Source organism: Eptesicus fuscus, chromosome 10 (assembly GCF_027574615.1).
Source record: "Eptesicus fuscus isolate TK198812 chromosome 10, DD_ASM_mEF_20220401, whole genome shotgun sequence".
NCBI classification, from domain to species: Eukaryota; Metazoa; Chordata; class Mammalia; order Chiroptera; family Vespertilionidae; genus Eptesicus; species Eptesicus fuscus.
In genome coordinates, this window is record NC_072482.1 from 94013779 (window position 1) to 94038950 (window position 25172).

The window sequence follows — 25172 nt, forward strand, 5'->3', positions numbered from 1 at the left end:
GGGAGGGGGGGGGGGGCGGGGGGGAGAGAGGAGCACCAGGCGGCTTTCGGGTTTCTCCGGCTTTGGGCTATGTTGCCGGCACCTTTCTCCATCCTCTTGGCTGCCTGCTCCCTACAGAAGGGCCTAGGGATCTGCCTCCTTCCTACAGAAGGACCTAGGGATCTGCCTCCTTCCTACAGAAGGGCCTAGGGATCTGCCTGCTCCCTACAGAAGGGCCTAGGGATCTGCCTGCTCCCTACAGAAGGGCCTAGGGATCTGCCTGATTCCTACAGAAGGGCCTAGGGATATGCCTCCTTCCTACAGAAGGACCTAGGGATCTGCCTCCTTCCTACAGAAGGGCCTAGGGATCTGCCTCCTTCCTACAGAAGGGCCTAGGGATCTGTCTGCTCCCTACAGAAGGGCCTAGGGATCTGCCTCCTTCCTACAGAAGGGCCTAGGGATCTGTCTGCTCTCTACAGAAGGGCCTAGGGATCTGCCTGCTCCCTACAGAAGGGCCTAGGGATCTGCCTGCTCCCTACAGAAGGGCCTAGGGATCTGCCTGCTCCCTACAGAAGGGCCTAGGGATCTGCCTGCTCCCTACAGAAGGGCCTAGGGATCTGCCTGCTCCCTACAGAAGGGCCTAGGGATCTGCCTGCTTCCTACAGAAGGGCCTAGGGATCTGCCTGCTCCCTACAGAAGGGCCTAGGGATCTGCCTGCTCCCTACAGAAGGGCCTAGGGATCTGCCTGCTTCCTACAGAAGGGCCTGGGGATCTGCCTGCTTCCTACAGAAGGGCCTAGGGATCTGCCTGCTCCCTACAGAAGGGCCTAGGGATCTGCCTGCTCCCTACAGAAGGGCCTAGGGATCTGCCTCCTTCCTACAGAAGGGCCTAGGGATCTGCCTCCTTCCTACAGAAGGGCCTAGGGATCTGCCTGCTTCCTACAGAAGGGCCTAGGGATCTGCCTGCTTCCTACAGAAGGGCCTAGGGATCTGCCTGCTCCCTACAGAAGGGCCTAGGGATCTGCCTGCTCCCTACAGAAGGGCCTAGGGATCTGCCTGCTTCCTACAGAAGGGCCTAGGGATCTGCCTGCTTCCTACAGAAGGGCCTAGGGATCTGCCTCCTTCCTACAGAAGGGCCTAGGGATCTGCCTGCTCCCTACAGAAGGGCCTAGGGATCTGCCTCCTTCCTACAGAAGGGCCTAGGGATCTGCCTCCTTCCTACAGAAGGGCCTAGGGATCTGCCTGCTCCCTACAGAAGGGCCTAGGGATCTGCCTCCTTCCTACAGAAGGGCCTAGGGATCTGCCTGCTCCCTACAGAAGGGCCTAGGGATCTGCCTCCTTCCTACAGAAGGGCCTAAGGATCTGCCTCCTTCCTACAGAAGGGCCTAGGGATCTGCCTGCTCCCTACAGAAGGGCCTAGGGATCTGCCTCCTTCCTACAGAAGGGCCTAGGGATCTGCCTGCTCCCTACAGAAGGGCCTAGGGATCTGCCTGCTCCCTACAGAAGGGCCTAGGGATCTGCCTCCTTCCTACAGAAGGGCCTAGGGATCTGCCTGCTTCCTACAGAAGGGCCTAGGGATCTGCCTGCTCCCTACAGAAGGGCCTAGGGATCTGGTGGCGCAGGGGCCTGGGGGCGGGGGCGGTGGGGGTGGGGCGGTGGCCGAGGGGACCGTGGCCTAAAGTTGCAGAAGCTGCTCCGGAATGACGGCCTCTGGTGGCTGCTGGCGCCAGTGACGCCCGCCCCACCCGCAGGAAGAAATGAGTCACTCCGCCCTCTCTCTGGTCGATGCCCTTCCGGGACCTCAGCCAGCTCCTCAGAGGGGGGGTAGGGGGAGGGGGAGGGGGACGGGGACGGGGACCTCAGCCAGCTCCTCGGAGGGGGAGGGGGACGTAGGCTTCTGGCTCAGGGCCACCTGGGCTCCTGTTCCTCTCCTTTGCATGCCCATCAGAAGCCTCGTGAGAACCTAACTTGCTTCGGAAGGGCCCCCCCCCCCCCCGACGCCGCCCCCCCCCCCCCCCCAATCTGTGAACATAAATAGACCAGAGGGAGGAATGGGCTTTGGGGACATCTCCCGGGCCTCTCGCACCCTGTGAGTCCAGGCTGGGTCTCACGTGCCACTAACCTTGAGGGCCTGCGGGTGCCGGGACCTTTCCAGCTGCCCCAGAGCCCGGACGGCAGACCTGAGAGCCGTGTGGGTGGCGATGCTCTCAGAGTGAACAGGCTTCCACACACCTGGGGGCGGGTGGGCGCCGGGCTGGGGGGCAGGTGGGGTATCTGCTAGCCCCGCCATTTCCCACCCGTGGGCCGCAACCAAGATTGAAACCTGACTGCAGACGGGGCACTGACCTCTTCCCCTTAGATTGTCAAATAAAAACAGTGACACCAGCCACACAGCTATGGCCATCCAGTGGGGCTGAATCCAAATGACAGCCTTTTTGTCAGATCGGCCAAAAATGCATATTCTTTGGTGTACCGCAGAATTTTAGTCATTAGTTTACGTGTGTCATGAGGCATCGCTGCTCTAGAGAAAAGAGACGTGCCTCAGGCAGTGCGTGCGCGACCCCTAATAAACAGCCAAGAATAAGGACGCACACGCGCCCCCTCAGGGACCAGAGGGGTCGCGGGCTGTGCTGTCCAGTACGGTAGCCGCAGCCACGGCCACAGGTGGCTCGTGAAATGTGGTGCCTGAATTAAGAGTAAAAACACAGGATTCTGGAAACAGTATTCAAAGCTAAGTTTGAAATTTCATTAGTAAGTTTAATATCAATTATATATTTGAGCAATGTGTGGATATAGTATAGTATTAAAATTATTTTACCTTTTCCTTTTTTATATTTTTAAAATATATTTTTATTGATTTCAGGGAGGAAGGGAGAGGGAGAGAGAGATAGAAACATCAAAGATTCTAGAGAATCATTGATTGGCTGCCTCCTGCACGCCCCCCACTGAGGATCGAGCCCGCAAACCCCAACCCCGGCCTGTGCACTTGACCGGAACCCGGGCCCCTTCAGTCCATATCCACTGAGCCAAACCGGCTAGGGCACCTTGTCCTTTTTGAAATGTGGCCACATGGAGATGTGAAGTGACAGGAGCCATCACGGGCCGCTGCTCTAAAGACAGCTTCCAGGTCGTCCTCTGAGAGCGGCAGGGATCCGGGGAGGAGCAGGGGTTCGGAGGGGGCTCCTCTCACGGCTGTGACGCATCCTTCTCCCAGACAGACCGCGGTTACCTTGCAAACCAACATGTAAGGCCATCTTTTCCGGTTTTGCTTATTGAAATAGTTACGAGCACGCCGCTCTTCAAAAAGTCAAACTCACTTGCAGTTGGTTATAAAATCTTGGGGAGGCCCTAGCTGGTTTGGCTCAATGGATGGAGCCTTGGCCTGCGGACTGAGGGGTCCCAGGTTTGATTCCAGTCAGGGGCACATGCCTGGGTTGCGGGCTCGATCCCCAGTAGGGGGCATGTAGGAGGCAGCCGATCAATGATTCTCTCTCATCATTGATGTTTCTCTCTCTTCTCCCTTCCTCTCTCTGAAATCAATAAGTAAATAAATAAATCTTGGGGAGGGCCCCCTAAAACACCGGCTGTTGGCTGGGGTGCCGCCTTTGCGTTTGGACAGTCGGACACCTGGCGTGTGGCCCGGAGGCAGAGCCACCTGAGTCAGAAGCTCTTCCTGTAACTCCCGCCCTGACGGTGGCCCTCGGCCCACAGAGGGGTGTCCCGCGGTCACCTCTTAGGGCTCCCGCTCCTCTGACCCGAGCCAGCACGCAGTGTCTGGAGACCCCCGTTTGTCTGAGCTCCCCCTCCCCCCAGGCCCCGGAGCTGGGTGCTGGGCACACGCCACCCTTGCCGCTCCATTCACCCGCTCTCCTGGCACCATGGGCCCTCCCCTCCTGTGTGGGTGAGAGTCCCCTCGGAGGGCTCCTCAGGTCTGCGTGCCTGCCCGTCACCTCCCGTGTCTTGTTTTCTAGAACTCTCCAAGTCCCAGAATGACATGACCTCGGACAAACAGCTCCTCAGCACGGGCCCCAGGCCGGGCGCTAGCCGGACGGAGAGGCGAAGCCAGAGTGACACCGCCATCAACGCCACCAGCAGGGTACGCGCGGGCCACGGGCAGCCTGGGAACTGCCTTCCTCTAGGGACTCCGCTTCTTTTATAACAAAGCATCAGGCAGTCTGCAGACACAATCATAGGCGCCTCTTGTGGGGGCTGGGCCAAATGAAGGTCAAAATCAAGGTCAGCTTGGAAAACAGTTCAGAGCAGGGAAGGGCTCAGCCTCATTCCAAGGGCCCGGGGTTCCCCGAGTCCCTCCAACCCGCCCAGCTTCACCGCTCACCACGGCGGAGCCCGGAGCAGACAGCTTCGCATGTTCTGCATTCCCACCCCCAAACGCAGAGGTCGGCAAACTCATTAGCCAACAGAGCCAAATATCCACAGTACAACGATTGAAATTTCCTTTGAGAGCCAAGTTTTTTAAACTTAAACTTCTTCTAATACCACTTCTTCAACATAGACTCGCCCAGGCCGTGGTATTTTGTGGAAGAGCCACACTCAAGGGGCCAAAGAGCCGCCTGTGGCTCGCGAGCCGCAGTTTGCCGACCACGGCCTTAACGTCTTCAGCATACGCCCCGCATCAGGGGCACAAATGAGCTTCCACTGAAGGACAGGGCTCAGAAGGTGATTCTGGAGGCAGACACCTCTCTTCCTCGCGTGGGTGGGCGCAGCCTCTCTGATGGGAACTCAAGGTCAAGGGCGGGGCATACCCAGCCCTGTTCCGGTGCAAAGCCCTTACAGGTGTGTTCCAATGGTCAGTCCTTCAAATAGCCCCGGGCGGTCGTGTTGTCACTGACCCACTAACGATGACCCGGGCAGAGACACGGGGGAGTACCACGGCGGGAAGGGCCGGGCCGGGTAGAGCGGCCGCCGAGGCCACACCTGCGGGTCTGCTGGGAGAGGCCCAGCCCCTGGGGGGCCGCCTGTTTCCCGGTTCTGGGGTCACTGCCATGGGACCCGCCTCCCCGGCATCCACACGGTAGCTCTGGCTTTTGGATGCTGATACAGCCGGGCACCCGTGGCACCCTCCCTGCTTCCTGTGCCCGTGGAGCAAGCCTGCGGGCAGTCCTAAGGTTGTCAGGTGGGGGGAGGGCGTCCCGGGCGGAGGGAGGAGGCAGAGGAGGGCACGGCTGTGGCTCCCGCGGGGTGGACGCTGTCCTGCGAGGGCTTGTCCTGGTCACTGCCACGAATCTGCCTGGACCTGCTCACAACGTTTCGCAGGCGTCTCTGTCCCCACCTCGCCTGGTGAGGGGATGGCTGGTTTTCTGTGTGTTTACTTCTTAATCTTCACCCGGGGATACTTTTTCCATGCGTGTGCTGGGGTTTGTTTGTTTGTTTGTTTGTTTAGAGAGAATGGAAGGAAGGGAGGAGAGGGAGAGAGAGAAACATCGATGTGAGAGAGACTCGATTGGTTACCTCCCGAACGCACCCCGACCAGGGCCGGGGATCAACCTGCAACCGAGGTACATGCCCTTGACTGGGAACCAAACCCTCGACCCTGCATTCCGTGAGCCGATGCTCCAACTATTGAGCCACGCCGGCCAGGGTGAGGGCCTGGATGTGTTCAAGAACAACTTAGCCAGTGTTTATAAAGTGCGTGCCGAGCATGGCATGACCTACAAACGCTAAATAATTACTGGGCTGAACTCTACAGAGTACAGCTTCCATAGGACACTTGTCAGACGGCCATTACACGCCCTGGCTGGGAGCTCACGAAGGTCATGCCCACATTTCGTCGCAGCACGGCGCCTGCCCTCTGGGTGAGGGCTGTCGCGCCCACGGCGCAGGCGGCCACAGCGAGGCGCAGACACAGGAGCCACTTTGCTTAAGGCCACGGTGGCCCCGGGAGGCCGACTGAGAAGCGGGGCAGGATGCCCTCCGGGTCGCTCGCTGAGCTGCCTGCTCTGAGACGTCCCCGCGGAGGCCCGTGAGCGGCCCGCTGCTGCAGGAAGGGAACGCGCACCTCTCCTGCGAGGCGCCTGTGCACCCAGGGGACCCGACTGTCCATCCTGTAAAGGGTGGGTGACCCATGGTGACCGTAAAAGGAGACACCCATTAGCCAGGAAGGAGCAAAAAGCTCTGTAAGGATGGGCTGTGTCTGAGGAGCGGGCCGCGGACCGCGGTGGAGAGACGACTATTTCGTTCTGTGCGCCTGGAGCTGTGATGTTTCTCACGGACTCCTGAGACCTAAAGAACCCCCCACCCCCAGGGCCTGGCGCTTCCGGCACATCCCCACCTGCTGGCGGCCCCTGGAGGGCTCACCAGCCAGAGGAGGGAGGTGGCAGTGCTGGGTTCAGCCATGAAAGCACTTGGCCCTCAGACTGCAGGGCAGTGGCCTTGCTGATGGCCGGGACAGGTGGTCTGCTTTTCAGCGGGGACGGAGCTGGGCTCAGAGCGGATATTCCTGGGCAAGCCCCGCCTGGGTCTTGGCTGGAACCCGAGTGAGTGTTTGTGTTGAAAGGCAACCCTCAGCCCTGGCCAGTGTGGCTCGTGGGCTGGGCGTCCTCCCATTCATCAGGAGGTGGCCGGTTCCATTTCCCGTCAAGGGCACGTGCCCAGGTTGTGAGCTTGGTCCCCGGTAGGGAGTGTGCAGCAGGCAGCCGATATATGTTTTGCTCTTATATCGATGTTTCTCTTTCTCTTTTCCTCTCCTTTCCTCTTTCTCTCTAAAAAAAATAAAATAAAATAAAATAAAATAAAATAAAATAAAATAAAATATTCTTAAGAAAAAAAAAAAAGGCAACCCTAGCTGCAGTCTCGGAGGCGGCAGAGGGCTGCTCTCCCTCTGACCTGAGATCAGCAAACATCCCGAGTGCACACTGCGCGGTTCCATCGCTCGGTCAAAGCAAGCCTCGTGCTTACTGGTCCCTCAGCATGGCCATTGGCCTTCCTCTGTGCGGGGCGGCCTCACGCAGGCGATCACTGTCTCTGTGATCTGCCCCAAACGAGGTAGCTCTGGAAATACATTAAAACGTCGCTGTGGGTGCGAGGGAGCCGGTCTCAGCCACACGGACAAGCTGCTCTCGGGCCGTGTTCCCTTGGATGAGGTGCTGACCGGACAAACGCATCCGCGTCCCCCAGAATGTGCTGGGGAGCAGGTGACACCACATGCTGGGGTGCGTTCCTTAGTCAGAATGGGCTGGGCTTCAGAACAGGATGGACTTCTCACCGTCTCAGATATGTGCATGTGCACTGCTGCTTCCCTGCAGCTTCCCAGGGCCCTGACCTAGGAGCCAGCCTTCCACCCCCATCAGAGTCCCACTGACGCCCAGGCCAGCCCCTCCGACACCAGCCCTCCCTCTCTTTCCATTTCCATCGTGTGTCCACTTCCTGCTGGCGAGGGAGACCTCGGAGGACCGCCTCTGCGTCCTCTCCTCCATCCCCTCTCTCTCCTCCTCTCTCTGCCCCCAGGGCTTGGGTGGTGGGTGGGACGTGGCGTTGCTTAACACAGGCCCGATGCAATCGAGTTGAGGGCAAAAACAGTAATTTGGAGGTAATCTCTTTCTTCATTTGTTCTCTAAATTCTCACTTAGCTTTTCATTCCTGAAAACTATGACTGTGGTGCGACTGTGCTATTTTCAAGTCCTACTTCTAAAAAAAGTCTCCATTCAGAAACCTTTGCATCTTCAGCTAGAAGTTTCCGCATCTGCCACTGTGTTCATTGTTCTGTCCTCGCACTGTCCAGCGGACCGTCCCAGCCACGGCCTCACGTGGCTGCTACACATGTGGAATGTGTCTAGGACAGCCAAGGAGCTGAATTCAGTAATTTTATTTGATACCAATTAATTAGAACCTGGATTTAAACAGCCACACGCGGCTAGTGGCTGCCGTCTTGCAGAGCCCAGCTGTATACATGATAAAAGCACCCACTTTTCAGAAGGAGTCGTCGTGTAAGGTTTAGAGATATATTTTGATTTTTCCCTTATTTCTGAGCTAAAATTCTGCCTGTCCAGTGAATATTACATTTCGTGTGATTAAATGCCAGGGTCATTATCAAGGCCATTTCTTTAAGACGCTCACTAATCCCTAGTAACCCACCCATACTGGTCGTGCCTACCCAAGGCTTGGGGATGTCCGCTCAGGGCCGCACGGGTGTGTGTGTGTGTGTGTGTGTGTGTGTGTGTGTGTGTGGGTGTGTGTGTGTGTGTGTGTGTGTGTGTGTGTTGTGTGTGTGTGTGTGTGTGTTGTGTGTGTGTGTGTGTTGTGTGTGTGTGTGTGTGTGTTGTGTGTGTGTGTGTGTGTGTGTTGTGTGTTGTGTGTGTGTGTGTGTGTGTGTGTGTGTGTAGGCATTTGCCCAACCAGAAGGGTGCCTGCGGGGTATGCACAGTACTGCCATCGGTCACAGATGCAGGCTGTACTCACATGTGAACAAAGGTGAACTGGGGTGCAGACTCCGTGCTTCATCCTGTGTTTCCTTTTCCAGAAGGTCAGCGCCCCCGATATCCTGATGCCTCTCAGCCAGGAGAGTCCCAAGCTCTCCCCTAACCCTGTTTCAAAGCAAGAAGGTCTCTCAGCTCACCCAGCGCCCAGCACGTTATTCTCAGGAGGCTCGAGGCGGGTGAGTCCCCGTCCGTCCGTCCGTCCAACCGTCTGTCCGTCCAACGGGGGGTGGTTGCACGCGGGCTGGCTTGGTCGGCCAGGGTGGGAGCGAGTGCTGTTTGTGGAATGAACTGGAGCAGAGATGGCGCCTGGAGGTCCCCTTGACCTAGGTAGGGAGCTGGGAGAAGCCTCCCTCTCACCCATGGTGTTTCTTACATCGCCTCAGTGTGGACATGTTGATACAGACAGAGAGGAATTAGTAACCTATAATGGTGTCTTCGGATGAGAAGTTTTTCATTTCGATGAAGTTTATCAAATTTTTCTTTTATGGCTGTTTCTCTGTCTTGGCTGCTCACAAATTGTAAACATATTCTCCTACGTTTTCTTCTAGAAGCGTTATAAACGTTTAGCTTTTAGGTATAGGTCTTGATCCAGCTCACTCATTGTTGTGAATGGTGTAAGGTAGAGATTGAGGTTCATTTTTTCCTTACGGACACTCAGTTATTCCAGCACCATTTATTTAAAAACCACCCACACCTCCATTTCTCCGCTGACTTTGGTGGCTCCGTTGGAGAAGTGTGAGTCTTTCTCTGGCTCCTCTGTCCAGCAGTCCCCGCCCTTTCGGACCTCAGGGGCCACCAGTGGTCCTCGGCCCGCCGGCTGGCCACCGCTGCTCTGTTCTGCTCACTGATCGCCGTCCATCCTCACGCCGGCGCCACGCTGCCCGGATTATTGCGCTTTGTTGGAAGTCTCGAAGTCAGTTTATTCCTCCAACTTTCTCTCCTTTCTCAAGGTGCTTTAAACATAGCGTCTGTTTATAGGCAGGCCTTTTAGTCACTCATTTTCTTACTTAGAAGCATTAAACAAATGCTCACTTTATGCCTAAAATTGTGGTATATTGTCACAGATCCTTGGATGAGGGGTCCTGAGGCCTCAATTACAGTCAAAGCCTTTTAATTAACTAACTGATCTGAAAGAATCATGAAAACTTTTAAACTTCAGAGTCCTCATCAAGGAAGTGAGTATCAAAGTCGTTCTTTTTTTAAAAAAAAAATGTTTTTATTGATTTTTTTAGAGAGAGAGGGAGGGAGAGGGATAGAGAGAGAGAAACACCGATGAGAAAAATACCATCCACCGGCTGCCTCCTGCACGCCCCCTACTGGGGATCGAGCCTGTGCCTGACCGGGACTCAGACAGTGGCCTCCTGGTTCCAGGTGGATGCTCAGCGGCTGAGCTACCCCGAAGCCGGGCTCAGAGGTGCTCTTTTTCCTTCACTGCATTGCTTGGAGAATGCAATGAGAGCGGATTTCGGGGCGTGGTGTTGTGGTTAAGAACTCAGCTTCTAGAAACCAAGCTCTTGGTTCGCATTCCAGCTCCTGGAACGGGATCCAAGATGCTGCACCGTGTCCCCTTTCCTGGGGAGGAGGCCCGTGTCTGCATCCAGGTCCCACCACGTCTGTGCGTCCACGCTGGTCAGGAGCCGCGATGCTCTCAAACGCAGACGCGGCTCACACAGTCCTCTGGCGGGTCCCTCCCGTCCTGCTCCCGTGAGGCAGCCGGGCAGGCGGGGTCGCATTGGGCTGCGGCCTGGCCCTCTGCTCTCGGCTGCCCCAGGCTGTGCGCTGGGGTGGCCCTGCAGGGCATTTCTGCAGCTCGTGTTGGAGGGCGCTCGGCGCCTCAGGGCCAGGCGTGTATACCTGAGACTAATTCAGAAAGATCACGTCCTGAGGAAACACGTCCCTGAGGGCCAGGGAGGCAAGGGCCGCTCCAGAACGTTCTCTCCTGGGGTTGAAGCCTGTGTGGATGGAAACAGGGAGACCACAGGGGTGGCCTCTGAAGGCTTTTCTAAGACCCCTGGGCTTGCCTCTGCCCCAGGCGACGAGGGACCCGGGAACCCAGCCAGCTGGGGCTGCTAAGCCGGATCCCCCACGCTGAGCCTTCCCGGAGAGCCCGAGGCATAGCTTTCCCCGAACTGCCCACCAGACCGGACCCTGAGCTCCTCCCTGGGCCCGAGCCACGGCTTTCTATGCCCGGAAACCCCCCCACAGGCAGAGACCCACCCCAAATGGTCCCCGGGCCCCACACGAGCTAACCCCCCACCCCTACCCCTTCCCCTCTATTCACGCCACTCAACTACACGGGCCTCTCGCTGGCCTGGAACTGAGTCAGACTCACGCCTGCTCTGGGGCGTTTCTGTGGCTGCTCCCTCCCCAGGCACCAAGCTCCCTCACTCCCTTCCTCCAAGTCTTTGCCCCAAGGTCACCTTCATAGGGAGGTCAGCCCCCGCTCACCCCTGTCCTCACCTGCTCCCCATTCACACTCTTATCACCCTACAGCCTGCAGCTGGCTTGCCTGGTGTTGACTCTTGTAACTGCCAGGTGCCCAGAGCAGTGCCTGACCCCTAAATGGCTCCCAGCACATATCTGTGGGAAGGCTGCCTTCATCCTCATCAGAGCTGCCATTGACTGAAAGCCTACTGTGTGCTGCCTACTGAGCGAGGTGCTCCACCGCCCAGTCCGCTCACAGTCTCCTCCACGGGCGGTGTGATCATGCACAAACTCCGAGGGGCCTGCAGAGCTCTGAGTCGCCCCCCAGGGGCCAGGCTGTTGGTGCTCCCCCACGGGGTTGTCGGCCTCTGAGACCGAGTGGTTTTCCGGAGCCCAGCTCCTGGCCCGGCTGACCGGCCGCTGCGGTCGTGCCCTCGGCTGCCCTTGGTGACCGCACGGAGGTGTGCGGTGTAGCGGCGGTTTCTGTCGGCGCCTGGCTTTTGTCACAGACAAGGGCACCGGGCTCGCAGCCACCGCAGATAAGCTGTGACCTTCAGAGAAAGGGCCGAGGGCGCCCTCTCCTCGCAGCCCTGCCCCGCGTTCGCGTGGACAAACGTGGTCGCAAAGGGGGGGCTGGCGTGTCAGGCTCACCTCACCGCTCCTCGTCGCCGCAGCCACCCGGCCTGGCTTCCTGGCCGACTTGGTGGCTCCGCGATACCTTACAACCGTGTCTGCTGTTTGTCCCGAGTCCCAGCTGTTCCTGGCAGAGGAGTCGGGTGATATGATTCAGTCTGGCAGCCCGAGGGGTGCGTGCGATGATGCCAGTTTCATTATCAGACGTTTTCAGCACCTCCGTCCGCCCCCCCCCCCCACCCGCATCCCCGTCCCCCGCCGCCCGCATCTCCGAAGCTGCTCACGCCTGGGCCGAGCTTCCCCACCCATCAGCCTTGGTCCTCCCTGTCCCCGCCCCTCACCACGCCGTGCCTTGTGGAGCCCAGACATTTTTAAGTTGTTTCCGTGGGAACGGCGGTGTGGCTGTTGGCAGGTAGCCTTTGTCAGAGCCGGAGGCTGGGTGTGTGGAGTTGGTGTGTTCTCGGCATTCGTTAGCTCAGGCTCGGGCCCTCTGATGCGCTGGTTTGGTTTTTATCTCTCTCTAGTGAGCGAGAGAAAGCCCAGGCTTTCTGCTTCGTATCTTTCCAGGGCGTTGCGCAGGGTGGAGGACGGCCTGGGAATTCGCAGGAGAAAGCGATGAGAGTTCCCTGTCTCAGAGTCAGCCCTGAGTGGTTGCATGCCAAGGGGGCACGTGTTTAAGCAAATGATGAGGCAGTTTGCTTTGTCTTTTAGGCACAGGCATCCATTCCACGTACCCTCCATACTTTATTACCTTCCACTCATCCTCGCCACAGCCCTGGGAGACCCGTATTAACTTCTCCATTCGGACTTTGACACGGCTAATGAGTGGCAGAACCAGCATGTGCACCCAAATCTCTGTCCCCACCCCCCCACCCCCCACCCCCCGCACTGAGCCCCACACTCTGCTGCCTTCCCCTCGGCTCCTCCTGCCACGGACTTATCTGTCCTCTGAGACGTACCTTTGCAGAATCACACAGGAGGTAGTCTGCTGTATCCCCATGATTTGTGTTAAAGGATAAGATTCTGTAACCTTTGTTGCTAGGCAAAGACCGGATCTGGGCAGGACAGGAGCTTGTGAGGGTTCCCATCTCCTTAGAACAGAATCTGTGGGGACTTACGTTGGCCAAGAACAAACTCTAGCTATTAACTTCATGTGAGTCGGGATGCATGCTCCGTGTGGATTTTGACTTATCTGATATCTTGAAATCAGAACTGCGGAAGAATTGATGAACTGTGAAGTAATTTACTTTATCTCTCCTTTTTATTTCAGGGAAGTTTAATTAGCATTAATAGCACCTGCACGGAGACTGGCAATTTTGACAACGCTGCTGTCACTGGAGAAATAGAATTTGCCATCCGCTATTGCTTCGAAACCCGTTCTTTGGAAATATGCATCCAGGCCTGCAGGAACCTTGCTTACGGAGAGGAGAGGAAGAAGAAGTGCAACCCGTGAGTTCCTTGGTCTGCGTTTTGACGTGAGATGACAGGCATATTAATCCCGAAGTTGATAGGGCAAGTCCACACTAACCAACACAGTCGTAACAAAAAGAACAAAAAGTAAAAAGACATACGTCAAGAGCCATTATGAAGTTCCAGTAGCTCGGATAGTGTGTTGTTGGTGCGAGGCTAGGTAAGCAGGTTGGCAGAGCAGAATCAAAAGTCCAGACACAGACCTGAGCATCTACGGGATCACCATCAAGGGGCTATTAGAAGTCAATGCAAAAATGGTGTTGGAAATTTGACTTTCCATAGAGGAAAAATAAAATTAAAATCCTGTCTCAAAGAATCTATAAACAGATTACATTTCTCTCCAACCGATAGCTATGCAATGGTGTCAGGTTATTTTAACATGCATTTCCTTGATGAGTAACAAAGATAAACAACTATTTATAGAGCGTCAGCCACTCAGGGCTTCCCTTCTGTGAACTTCCTGTCATCGGAACGATGGCCGGATGGGAAGCATCAGGAACCCCTCTGCCCACACGGACACTAACTGCACTGGCAGCATCTGTCTGATGCAACTATTGTAACTGGAGTCTTCGAAGGCTTGCAACTTGCAGCAGAAGGCTCCCATGGTTACGTGGAGTTAGCATCAGGCCATTCCAGCTCTCAGCACAGTAGCAGCTACCCATCCTCCACCTCCAACCCTGGGCGGGCAGCTGCACACGTGTTCCTGAGCAGCTTGCACTCAGCTTTCAGGAGCCAGGGTGGGCGAAAAGGACCCTGTCCTCCAGAGATCAGGGATCTGTTCTCTGGTTGCTGATTGCTATTTCTGATCACAGAGGCGCAGACGAAGAGGTGTACAGCCATTGTTGCTTCATCTCCTCCCAGCGCTGCACTAGCTCCCCCTCAGGCTGATGTAACTTCCAGGGTTTGTAAGGGCCAGTGCCCTCATTTGTCTCCCTTTTTCATTTGTTATTTTTTTCCCCTCTTGGAAGCCAGACACTACAGACTAGGACATTCAAAAGTAACCGCATAGCAAGAAAAATTAGAAAACAAGCATGCATGCTCAGGAAAAGGTACAGGCTCAGGAAAAAAAAATGAGTTTACATCTCAGGCTTATCTTGGGCACAAGATCAATAAATAACAAAAGACAGAAAACCGTGGGAAGGGGGAGAATCTGATTTCCAGAGTTAACACATTATTAGATACCAATGTCCAGTATTCAACAAAAATAGCAAGACATATAAAGAAACAGGAAAGTATGGCTCATTCAAAGGGAAGTAATAAATTAACAGAAACTGTCCCTAAAAAAGATCTGATGACAGGCTTACTAAACAAAGACTTTGCAACATTATCTTAAAGATGCTCAAAGAACTAGAAGAAGATGTGGAGGAAGTCAAGATGATGTGTGAACAAAGTAGAAATATCAATAAAGAGATAGAGAACCTAAATAGGAACCAAAAAGAAATTCTGCAGCTGAAAACTCCAATTACTGAAATGAAAAACTCACTGGCGAGATTTGAAGGCAGATATGAGCAGATGGGAGAAGGGAGCAGTAAATTTGAAGAAAGGTCAACAGAAATTATTGGGTTTGAGGAAAAGAAAGAAAAAAGATCGAAGAAAAGCAAGCAGAACCTAAGGGATCTGAGGGCCACCATCAAGTGGACCAACATCGGCATGAGGGAGTCTCAGAAGGAGAAGAGAGAGAGCAAGGGGCAGAGAGAATATTTGAAGAAGTAGCTGAAAACGTCCCAAACCTGATGAAATACATGAATACAAACATCCAAGAAGCCCACTGAACTCCAAGTAAGATGAACTCAAAGGGACTCACCCCGAGACATAGTATTAACAAACTTTTGAAAGACAAAGAGAATCTTGAAAGCAGCAAGAGAGAAGCAAATCCTCAAGAAGATCTTCAGCAGATTTCTCATCAGAAACTTGACAGGCCAGCAGGCCAATGTATTCAAAGTGCTAATCTATATATATAAAAGCCTAAGCGACCATCTGACTGTTTGACCATCCAACCGGTAGCTATGACGCACACTGACCACCAGGGGGCAGATGCTCAACACAGGAGCTGCTGAGCTGTGATGACTTAGCAGCTGTGGTTCTCAGGTGATGCACCCGGAACCAGAGAGGAGGGAGCCCGATTCTGGGATGCGTCACCCCACCTGGGATGCGGGCCCTCTCGCAATCTGGGACCCATTGGGGGATGTCGGAGAGCTGGTTTCAGCCCGATCCCCACAGGCCAGGCCAAGGGACCACAAATCCATGCACTGGGCCTCTAGTATATAATAACTACCTCCGTATTAGTAATTACTATACATGTACATGAATCAGACTCTCCAATCAAAAGACAGAAATCAGCAGAATGGGTAAAAACATAGGATCCAACTATATGTCATTTCTAAGAGACTCACTGTAGATCCAACAAATAGAAGATACTCCATGCAGATAGTAACCAAAAGAGAGCAGGGGTGGCTATATTAGTATCAAAGTTAAGTCAACAAGGTTACAAAGGATAAAGGACATTATCCCATATAATAAAAGCCTAATATGCTACGTGTCCAGTCGTCCAGTTGTCTGTTCAACCAATCAAAGCGTAATATGCTAATGACATGCTAAGGCCTCTCAACTGCTCACTATGATGTGCACTGACCACCAGGGGGCAGACACTCCGATTGGTAGGTTAGCTTGCTGCTGGGGTCCGGCTGATCGGGACTGAGTGAGACAGGCCAGACATGCCCTGGAGCCCTCCCGTGGTCTCGCCCCAGCTGGCCAACCTCCTGCATCTCTCCCCAGTCCCGATTGTGCACCAGTGGGGTCCCTCGGCCTGGCCTGTGCCCTCTCGCAATCCAGGACCCCTCGGGGGGATGTCAGAGAGCCGGTTTTGGCCTGATCCCCCAGGCCAGGCCGAGGGACCCCACTGGTGCACGAATTCGTGCACCGGGCCTCTAGTATACTAATAAAAGGTGTAAAACAGCAAGAAGATATAAAAAATATAAATGTCTATGCACCTAATAACAGCCCATCAAGACTATGAAGCAAAAAAGTGACAGAGTTGAAGAGAGAAATGGACAGTCCCACAATAATCCTTGGAGATGTCAATCCTCCACTCTCAGTAATAGAACAACCTGTCAGAAGAACAGTGAGGAAACAGGACTTAACGTCATAAACCAATTAGATACATGGCTGCGATTTTATTTTAGTCCTTTAAGCGATGCGGGTGTGTTTCATACGTCCTCATTTGTGTGTGTGGGATCGGATAATGGTCAACAAGTTAACCATGAACAACGAGGATCGGTGCCAGCGACCTGGAGTCCTTTCCCAAGAACTTTGATTGACAGGGAAGAAGAGGCTGAGCCTGGAGCGCCAGGGGGGACCCACATCAAGGGAGGGCGACTGCTCTTTGCTTCGGGGGCGTTGAGCCTGTTCCTAGCCTGTGGGAATAGGTGCGCCTGGTCAAGGGGGGGTCATTGCCATGGACAAAGCTGCCGGAGAGCCAGGGAGGAAAGTCTCAGGACCTGGGCAGAGGGACCGACCTGGGACAGGGTCTCCGGGGCGGGCAGAGTGCTGGGGGAGGTGGCCTGTCCCGCTGCCCCGCCAGCTAAGCCGCAGCCCCAGTCCGCAGAGGGCTGGTCCGCACGTCAGGAGGACAGGCTGAGGCCCTGCAAGGGAAGAGCACACACTGCCCATTTCCGCTTCTCTGTGGGGTGGGGGGCTGGGTGGAGTGACAGGTGGGGGAGGACAGACTGGCTCGTGGCCTTTGCATCCAGAGATCCAAGAATTTGCCCCCCTGGATCCCCCCCCCCCCGCCCCCCGCCCCCGAGCCTGGCAGGTGGGCAGCGTCAACTCCAGGGGTGGGGCCTGGGCAAAGCAGGCAGCATCACCCACCCAGACACATTCCAGGGGTGCTGGCCGCAGACGGTGTGGACAGAAGCTGTGTCCCCAGCATGGCATCGTTCACGGTCCGTGGCGGCCCCTGCGCCCTTCCTATCAGCGCCCAGCTCAGCAGCAGGCAGGGCAAAGATCCCCGCGCCCTGCTCGCCCTGAGCCTCACCCGCCCTGTCTCCTCCAGGTACGTGAAGACCTACCTGCTGCCCGACAGGTCGGCCCAGGGCAAGCGCAAGACGGGAGTCCAGAGGAACACGGTGGACCCAACCTTCCAGGAGACCTTGAAGGTACTCCCTGGGCAAACATTCACCTGCTGAGTCTCCCCGTGGCGGGCGGGCACCGGGCCAGAGTCCACGAAGCCTCCTCCAAACCCTGAGTCAGTCAGACAGGAGCGCAGACGCTGCTGCCCGGCCGCCCCGTCACCCTCCGGCCTGCGCGGGAAGAGGGCAGAGTCTGCGCGACTGTCCGTGAATGATTTCCGAGAAAACGGTGGGAAAGAACCTGGCTGCCTCTCAGCTTTTACAGCCGGGTTGTCCCGGCGAGTGTCTGTAACTCCCAGAGAGGCCTTCGCAGGGGGAGTACCCACACCCTCCACGACGGGGTCACCGTCTGCAGAAGCGCCCCTTTATCGCAAACCCAGGTTCTCCTTCTTTTAAGAAACAAAACCGACAGAGGGCGTGTTGGGGTGTTCACCTTCCTTGGTGCTAAACATGATTTGTGGTTTAGGGCAGGGATGGGGGAGACGCCTCACACTGGGGTTGAGCAGGGAGCGGGGATGATGTGTGGGGGACGCAGGTTACGTGTGGGAGGCCCCAAACTGGAAGGACAGTCCAGACTCACGGACCTGTATCCATGGAGGCTGAGAAGCCCGGGCCCCGTGGACAGAGACTGGAGAGGGGCGGGCTTGGCTTGGCTTCCTGGCGAGAAGGGCATTTATGAACTCCCAGCTGGGCCGTCCGGCGGCTGGCACCGCGTCCCGTTTGTTACATATCCATGCCGCTGTCTGTGCCCCTCCTGTGGCCGCGTGCTTTATCCACCCCGAGCTAAGGGTTAGACTCCCCATCTACCAATGGGGAAACTGAGGCGTACTGAACCCACAGTGGACTAGCCGTCCTCAAAAGGGATGTGCATGGGGATCCCCAAGGGACTACAAAGAAAGGCAGGCTGAGACCCAGCAGGTGTGGGCGGGGCCTGGGACCACGTGAGTACCAACCCCAGGAGACTGGTCTCCAGGTGGCTTTGCTCAGGGACCTGCTCAAAGGAGTTTGCAGAGCTCTGTCTCCTCACACCTGCCAGGCGGACCTCTGAGACTGCTCAGCCGTTCCATCAAGGAGTCTTTTGCTAGAGAGAGGTAGATGCTTATTTTACATTTTATGAAATGAGATCAAATTGAGGATGGACTACATTTTAGATACATATTTCATTGTGTAATTTGATTTTAAAAGTTTAACTTGTTTAAAGTGCACGCAGAATCTCGTTGGTTTTACCCAGCACATTGTGAATACTTTGGTGGTCCCGGGAAACTTCCCGGAGACAGTGACAGGAATCAGTGTCCCTAATCTAGTCTAAATCCAGAGCATCCGGACACAGTCTTCACAGAAAGGCGTTCAAGACAGAAAAGACGGGAATGTGGAGCAGCCGAGCGATCTGAGAGTTCTGCGGAAATCAGAATTTCCAGTTACCATTTGTTTAGCACACGGGGGTTCGCACATCCGGGGCCAGGGGCCAGGTCCGGGTGGAGGAGCCGCCTTCCCCGGTTTTGAGGAAAGTGCCCACGACAGTTGGGGCTCTAGACATTGAGCGGCAGAGTTTCCTGAGCAGCATGCTTGGAGGGGCGGGGGAGGTGGAGGGATGGAGGGACCCTCTCCCCGCCTCTTCCTGGACATCCATCCCCTCTGAAGGAGGCCCGCCATGGGCCCGGGACGGGGCGGGCAGCCCTGGAGCACAGACTGACCTCTCTGTCCCCTCCTCTCTGTCCCGTCCTCTCTGTTCCCTCCTCTCTGTTCCCTCCTCTCTGTCCCGTCCTCTCTGTCCCGTCCTCTCTGTTCCGTCCTCTCTGTCCCGTCCTCTCTGTTCCCTCCTCTCTGTCCCGTCCTCTCTGTTCCCTCCTCTCTGTTCCGTCCTCTCTGTTCCCTCCTCTCTGTTCCCTCCTCTCTGTCCCGTCCTCTCTGTTCCCTCCTCTCTGTCCCGTCCTCTCTGTTCCGTCCTCTCTGTTCCCTCCTCTCTGTCCCGTCCTCTCTGTTCCCTCCTCTCTGTTCCCTCCTCTCTGTTCCCGTCCTCTCTGTTCCGTCCTCTCTGTTCCGTCCTCTCTGTTCCCTCCTCTCTGTTCCCTCCTCTCTGTTCCGTCCTCTCTGTCCCGTCCTCTCTGTTCCCTCCTCTCTGTCCCGTCCTCTCTGTTCCCTCCTCTCTGTTCCGTCCTCTCTGTTCCGTCCTCTCTGTTCCGTCCTCTCTGTCCCGTCCTCTCTGTTCCCTCCTCTCTGTCCCGTCCTCTCTGTCCCGTCCTCTCTGTCCCGTCCTCTCTGTTCCCTCCTCTCTGTCCCGTCCTCTCTGTTCCGTCCTCTCTGTCCCGTCCTCTCTGTCCCGTCCTCTCTGTTCCCTCCTCTCTGTTCCGTCCTCTCTGTCCCGTCCTCTCTGTTCCGTCCTCTCTGTCCCGTCCTCTCTGTCCCGTCCTCTCTGTTCCGTCCTCTCTGTTCCGTCCTCTGTTCCGTCCTCTCTGTTCCGTCCTCTCTGTTCCGTCCTCTCTGTTCCGTCCTCTGTCCCGTCCTCTCTGTCCCGTCCTCTCTGTTCCGTCCTCTCTGTTCTGGCCGCAGTACCAGGTGGAGCTGGCCCAGCTGGTGACCCGGCGGCTGCAGGTGTCGGTGTGGCACGTGGGCACGCTCGCCCGGAGGGTGTTCCTGGGAGAGGTGATCGTTCCTCTGGCCACGTGGGACTTCGGAGACAGCACCACGCAGTCCTTCCGCTGGCACCCGCTGCGGGCCAGGTGACGGCTGGTGGGACTGGGCCTCCCACCGGGAGCGCTTTTCCGAGGGACCAAGAAGAGAAAGCCCCCCACACCCCGGGCCCGGTGACTGTGCTGGACCAGGCTTTGGATGGCAGCTTCCGCCCGGCCCGGAGCTCCGGGGGGCGGGGGGGGGGGGTCCCAGTGCGCCCAGGTGGCAGGTTTGCTTCCCAGTCAGCGCACAGGCAGGTCTCCGCCCGTGAACGCACAGTAAGTGGAGCAGCAGTCCCCTCCGTCTTTCTCCCAAATCAATACGTTCAGAGTGAAATAAACAGCAGCTTTCCAGGGGAAACGGCTCCATGTGGACTTCCTGTGGGCTCGGCCGAGGGGCTTCCGCTGCTCAGGTTCCTTCAGGACCCGCGGAGCCCTAACCTCAGTGTCACCCAATGCCAGCCTGGGCCCGGCCCCACCCCTGGCCCTGGCCCTGGCCCTGCCCCTGCCTCTGCCCCTGCCCCCTGTCCCCTGCCCCTGCCCCCCGCCCCTGCCCCTGCCCCTTCCCCTTCCCCTGCCTCTGCCCCTGCCCCTTCCCCAGGCCCTGCCTCTGCCCCTGCCCCTGCCCCATCCCCCTGCTCCTGCCCCCTGCCCCCTGTCGCTTGCCCCTGTCCCCTGTCCCCTATCCCCTGCCCCTGCCCCCTGCTCCTGCCCCCTGCCCCCAGCCCCTGTCCCCTGTCCCTGCCCCCTGTCCCTGTCCCCTGCCCCCTGCCCCCACAGCCCCGCGCTGCAGGCAGGCTGCATGGTAGCCGATGTTTCCCAGCATTTCCTGTCTCCCCGCCGGTCCTGCCTGCTCCCTAAGTGCCCAGCTGTGGAGCCGCCTGGGGAAGGGGCTCCCTGGAACCCAGGCTTGGAAGGGAATCGAAGGCCCCAGCAGGCCCCCCGGGAGCCTCGGATGCCAGCTGGGCGCCTCCCAGGGCTGGCTGCACGCCGCCTGCTGAACCGCCGCGGCCCCTGCATCACGGGGAGGGGCTCTCTGGGAGACTCGGGCCTGCAAGGCCCTGCGAACAGGCCCGGCCCCGGCACCTGAGCGGCGGCTGCCCAGCAGGATGACGGTCAAGGACGTGGGGACGTGGGGAAGACGAGGTGGCCGTGGCCCTGAAGACCGACAGTGAGCCGTTCCATGGGGCCTTTTAGCGGTTTCCTGTTTGGCTGGCCCTGCAGACCCGCAGCATGCCCCCCTGCTCGCCTCCAACAGGAACAGAGGCCTGGGCCCCGTCGCCCCAGCCCACGGCCCCCCCAGGCTGAAACGCCACTCCTCTCCCTGCGTTCGTCTCGGCTCCTCAGCAATCCCGCAGCCTCGCCACGCGGCCGGGGCGCTGCTCTTGGGGTCTGCGGACTGTCACACGTCTGTGCTGAGCTTCCAGTGTGCGTGCGTGTGTGTGCGTGTGTGTGTGTGTGTGCGTGTGTGTGTGCGCGTGTGGGGAGTGTTGTGTGCAGGGGGGTGATAGCAAATGGCAGCTTCTCGTCCAGCCACAGATCAGCCATCATGTGACGTCACCTCTGTCTGGTGGCGCTGGGAGCCAGGACTTCACTGTGTGGTCAGGTGGCACCTGAACTCATGGGTGGGTAGTGGGTCTATTAGAACATTGTTCACTGGTAACATTATACATACGGCACGGGCCCGGGCCGGCAGAAAACACCAAAAAGGGTGAGCCATGGTAAACTTCCCGGGTTTTACCTTTCCCACAGAATCGACTAAGTCGTGTTAAAACTCTGCTCTCTGCCCTCGCCGGTCTGGCTCAGTGGATAGAGCCTGCAGACTGAAGGGCTCCCGGTTCGATTCCGGTCAAGGACACATGCCTCGGTTGCGGGCTCGATCCCCAGTGGGGGGCATGCAGGAGGCAGCCGATCAAGGATTCTCTCTCATCATTGATGTTTCTAGCTCTACTTCTATTTCTCTCCCTCTCCCTTCCTCTCTGAAATCAATTAAAAAAGAAAAAAAAAAAAAAAAGACTGATCTCCAAAATTTGTGCCGAGTCTAGGTGTGGATACCTCATCATAGCGAGTCAGCATTCACTGACCGAGAGGGAACATGGAAAACGGCGTGTTTCTAAATATTTCCTCAGCTTCACATCTCCCTCTCCTAACAGTAAGATGGGTGACTCAGCAGATTTCATTCTCACCTAACCTTAGAGTTTAGGGTTAGGGTTAGAGTTTAGGGTTAGGGTTAGGGTTTAGGGTTAGGGTTAGAGTTTAGGGTTAGGGTTAGGGTTTAGGGTTAGGGCTAGAGTTTAGGGTTAGGGTTAGGGTTAGGGCTAGAGTTTAGGGTTAGGGTTAGAGTTTAGGGTTAGGGTTTAGGGTTAGAGTTAGGGTTTAGGGTTAGGGCTAGAGTTTAGGGTTAGGGTTAGGGTTAGGGCTAGAGTTTAGGGTTAGGGTTAGAGTTTAGGGTTAGGGTTAGGGTTAGGGTTAGAGTTTAGGGTTAGGGTTAGGGTTAGAGTTTAGGGTTAGGGTTAGTGTTTAGGGTTAGGGTTAGGGTTAAGGTTAGTTTTAGGGTTAGGGTTAGTGTTAGGGTTAGGGTTATGTTAGGTTTACAGGTCCGTTGTTTTCAAAAGTAAAGCAAACACTATTTTTCCAATTGACTTGAAAGAGAGCGGAAGGGAGAGGTAGAGGAACATCCGTGTGAGAAACATAGATCAGCTGCCTCCTGCACGTCCCTGCGGGGATCCAGTGGTAAACCTGAGCCCGGGTCCTGAATGGAAACTGAACGGTGACCTTTTAGAATCTAAAATGTAGATGCACGGGACCACACCCACCCGAGCCACCCAGCCAGGGAGCCATCACCACTATGATGTAGAATCGCTAAATCCCAGTCAGTGCCACTGTGGACAGTGACGGCGACTCGTCCAGACAGCGCGGAGTGTCCTCACCCGGGACTTCTCGTTTGGCCTTGGGGCGGTGCTTTGTGCTTCTGAACGTAACCTCCCGAAGAGGACGGGGCTGAAGCAAGATACGGCGTGTGCCAGGGCCTGGGCCTGGGCCTGCTGGCAGGCCTCATACGTGGGCTGTGGCCGGCTGGGAGGCCGAGGAGGGGGACTGCGACAGGGACCACATGGCCTCAGCATCCCAACCACCCAGTGCCTGGTGCAGATGCCTCCGAACTCGGAGCATCCTCTCCAGAGGTCCTCCAAGCCGTGGTTCCCGCTCTCTTCCATCAGCTTCTATTTTGTGGCCGACTCAGCCCTCTTCTTAGCTCTCGTCGTCTCCCTGATAAGCAGGCACCCAGAGGCCGGGGGTGTTGGAGGGCGGGAATGGCTGCCGTTTTCCCTCTCGGCTGCCTCACTGCCGGACAAAGGCAAACTCAGGCTGCGGTCCCCGGTCCTGAAGAAGCAAGCGGGTCCGCCGTGGACGCCCTCCTTCGTCCTCAACAGCGTGACCCCTTCCCAGCGCGGGCAGGCCTGCCTGGGGCTGATGTCTGGGACCAGGCCGGCCGACCTCGGTGTGCAGACGGCGTGCGGGGCGAGGCCAGGCTTGGACCCGGGGAGTCTGGTTGATGTTTATCGGGCCCAAGTGCGTGGCTGGTCCTTAGGGACTGTTACACGGACACTGAAGAGGCACGTTTCCTCCGAGGCAGGCGACGTCCCTGGCTTTGGAGCTGCCTAACCTGCCATAGATGGAAGGCGCCGTCTAGTTCTGCCTACACAGCGGGGCGATAATACAGCCAAGTATTTCAACCATTTAAATCAGATTTAGCATCTGCCAGGCCTCCACAGGGGCTGGGCACAGTACTTGCTTTTGTTCCCGGCGTCAATCATAAGAGGATTACCTTCGTAAAGGAAAATACCTTTTAAGGATTTCGTGAAGAGTGGGACCAAGCCCTAACCGGTTTGGCTCAGTGGATAGAGTGTCGGCCTGTGGACTCAAGGGTCCCAGGTTCGATTCTGGTCAAGGGCATGTACCTTGGTTTCGGGCACATCTCCAGTAGGGGGTGTGCAGGAGGCAGCTGATCGATGTTTCTCTCTCAACGATGTTTCTAACTCTCTATCCCTCTCCCTTCCTCTCTGTAAAAACTCAATAAAATATACTTAAAAAAAAAGAGTGGGACCAAGGGGGACGCTTTGGTGTTGCCCAGCAGGGGCGCTTCTGACGTTCTGTGGGGGACAGTCTCTCCTCCGGGCTGAGTGTCCCAGTCCTCCCACCAAACACTGTGGCCACCAAACCACTTGCACACACTCCAAGGACAGCCAGGGGCCGAGCGAGACACACAGGATTCGCTGTTAAATTGCAATCTGCTTTTCAAGAAAATGCTGTGCAAAGCAAACCCCCTTCCTCCGAGGACTGACTTCAGACCTGGCCCGGTCGGACGCCCACACCTGTCCACGGACCGCGGTGCGTGAAGACTGTAGTCAGCCCTCCCGGAGGCGCCAGCCCACCCACCCACCTACTCCTCGCTCAGCTAACAGGAAGGAAAACAGCTCGGGCCTTCGAGGCCTCAAGTCCCCGGGAGGACGCCCCCCACGTCCTGCTCTGAACTCGTTTTATTGCAGGGGGTGGGGGGGACCCCTCTCAGTCACCAGTGGTCTGAGTCGAGGTGAAAAATTACTTGATACTGTCCTTGCTGGTCCTTTTCATTGACATACTAGAGGCCTGATGCGTGAAGATTCATGTCAGAGTTGGCCTTCCTTCCCCCCGCCGCCCTCCCCCTCCGCGGGCTGCTGGCACCCGGGACCCGGGCTGCTTCGCTCAGGCCGCCACCGCCCGACACGCGGAACTGGGGATGCTTTGCTCCGGCCACCATCAGGCACCCGGGCCCAGGGCTGCTGCTCTCTGGCCGCCCACCCGGTTCCCCGTGGTTCCCCGTTCGCCATGCTGCAATCAGAGCCTGCGGGCCGGGGGGAGGGACCGAGGTGGTCAATTCACCTCAGCGACTGGTCGTTCCGGTCGTGACGCTTATGGCCTCTGGCCTTTTATTATATAGGATTTAGTTTTTACTTTAAAAATAGCTTTTCTGTTTTTATTGATTTCAGGGGGGATTGGGGGGTGAAGGGAGATAAAAAACACCGATAAGGAGAATCATTGATCGGCTGCCTCTTGTACACCCCACACTGGGGATGGAGCCTGCAACCGAGGCACGTGCCCTGACCGGGAATCCAACGGTGACCTCCTGGTTCTTGGGTCGATGCTCAGCCACTGAGCCAGCTGGCCGCCTGCTGGGCCACACAAAAGCCTCCTCCTCTTTATTTATTGGCACTACCATCTTTGGTCTTTTTAAAAAGCCGAGGAGAGGGTGCTAAGGTGTCTGCAGGCCCATGGTTACTAATCTGTCATCTCATCAGAGGAAGACGTAGCCGGCGGCGCTGACACGGCTGCCACAGCTGCAGTGGCACTAAGTTCTCTCCAGCCCCAATGTACAGACAGACATGACCCTCGTCCTGC

At 56.6% G+C, this 25172-nt stretch overlaps 1 protein-coding gene across 2 annotated transcripts in view; it reads left to right on the plus strand.

Moving 5' to 3' along the window:
* SYTL3 (synaptotagmin like 3) overlaps positions 1 to 20088 on the plus strand; it is a 43376-nt gene extending 23288 nt beyond the window's left edge. For both annotated transcript variants that reach the window (XM_054722599.1, XM_054722600.1), the window contains 5 exons: positions 3950 to 4074; positions 8455 to 8589; positions 12741 to 12919; positions 16992 to 17094; positions 19618 to 20088. In XM_054722599.1, coding sequence (XP_054578574.1) covers positions 3950 to 4074; positions 8455 to 8589; positions 12741 to 12919; positions 16992 to 17094; positions 19618 to 19791 — 716 coding nt within the window. In that variant the 3' untranslated portion in view covers positions 19792 to 20088. The remainder of the gene's footprint in view (positions 1 to 3949; positions 4075 to 8454; positions 8590 to 12740; positions 12920 to 16991; positions 17095 to 19617) is intronic.
* The last annotated feature ends 5084 nt before the right edge of the window (positions 20089 to 25172 follow it).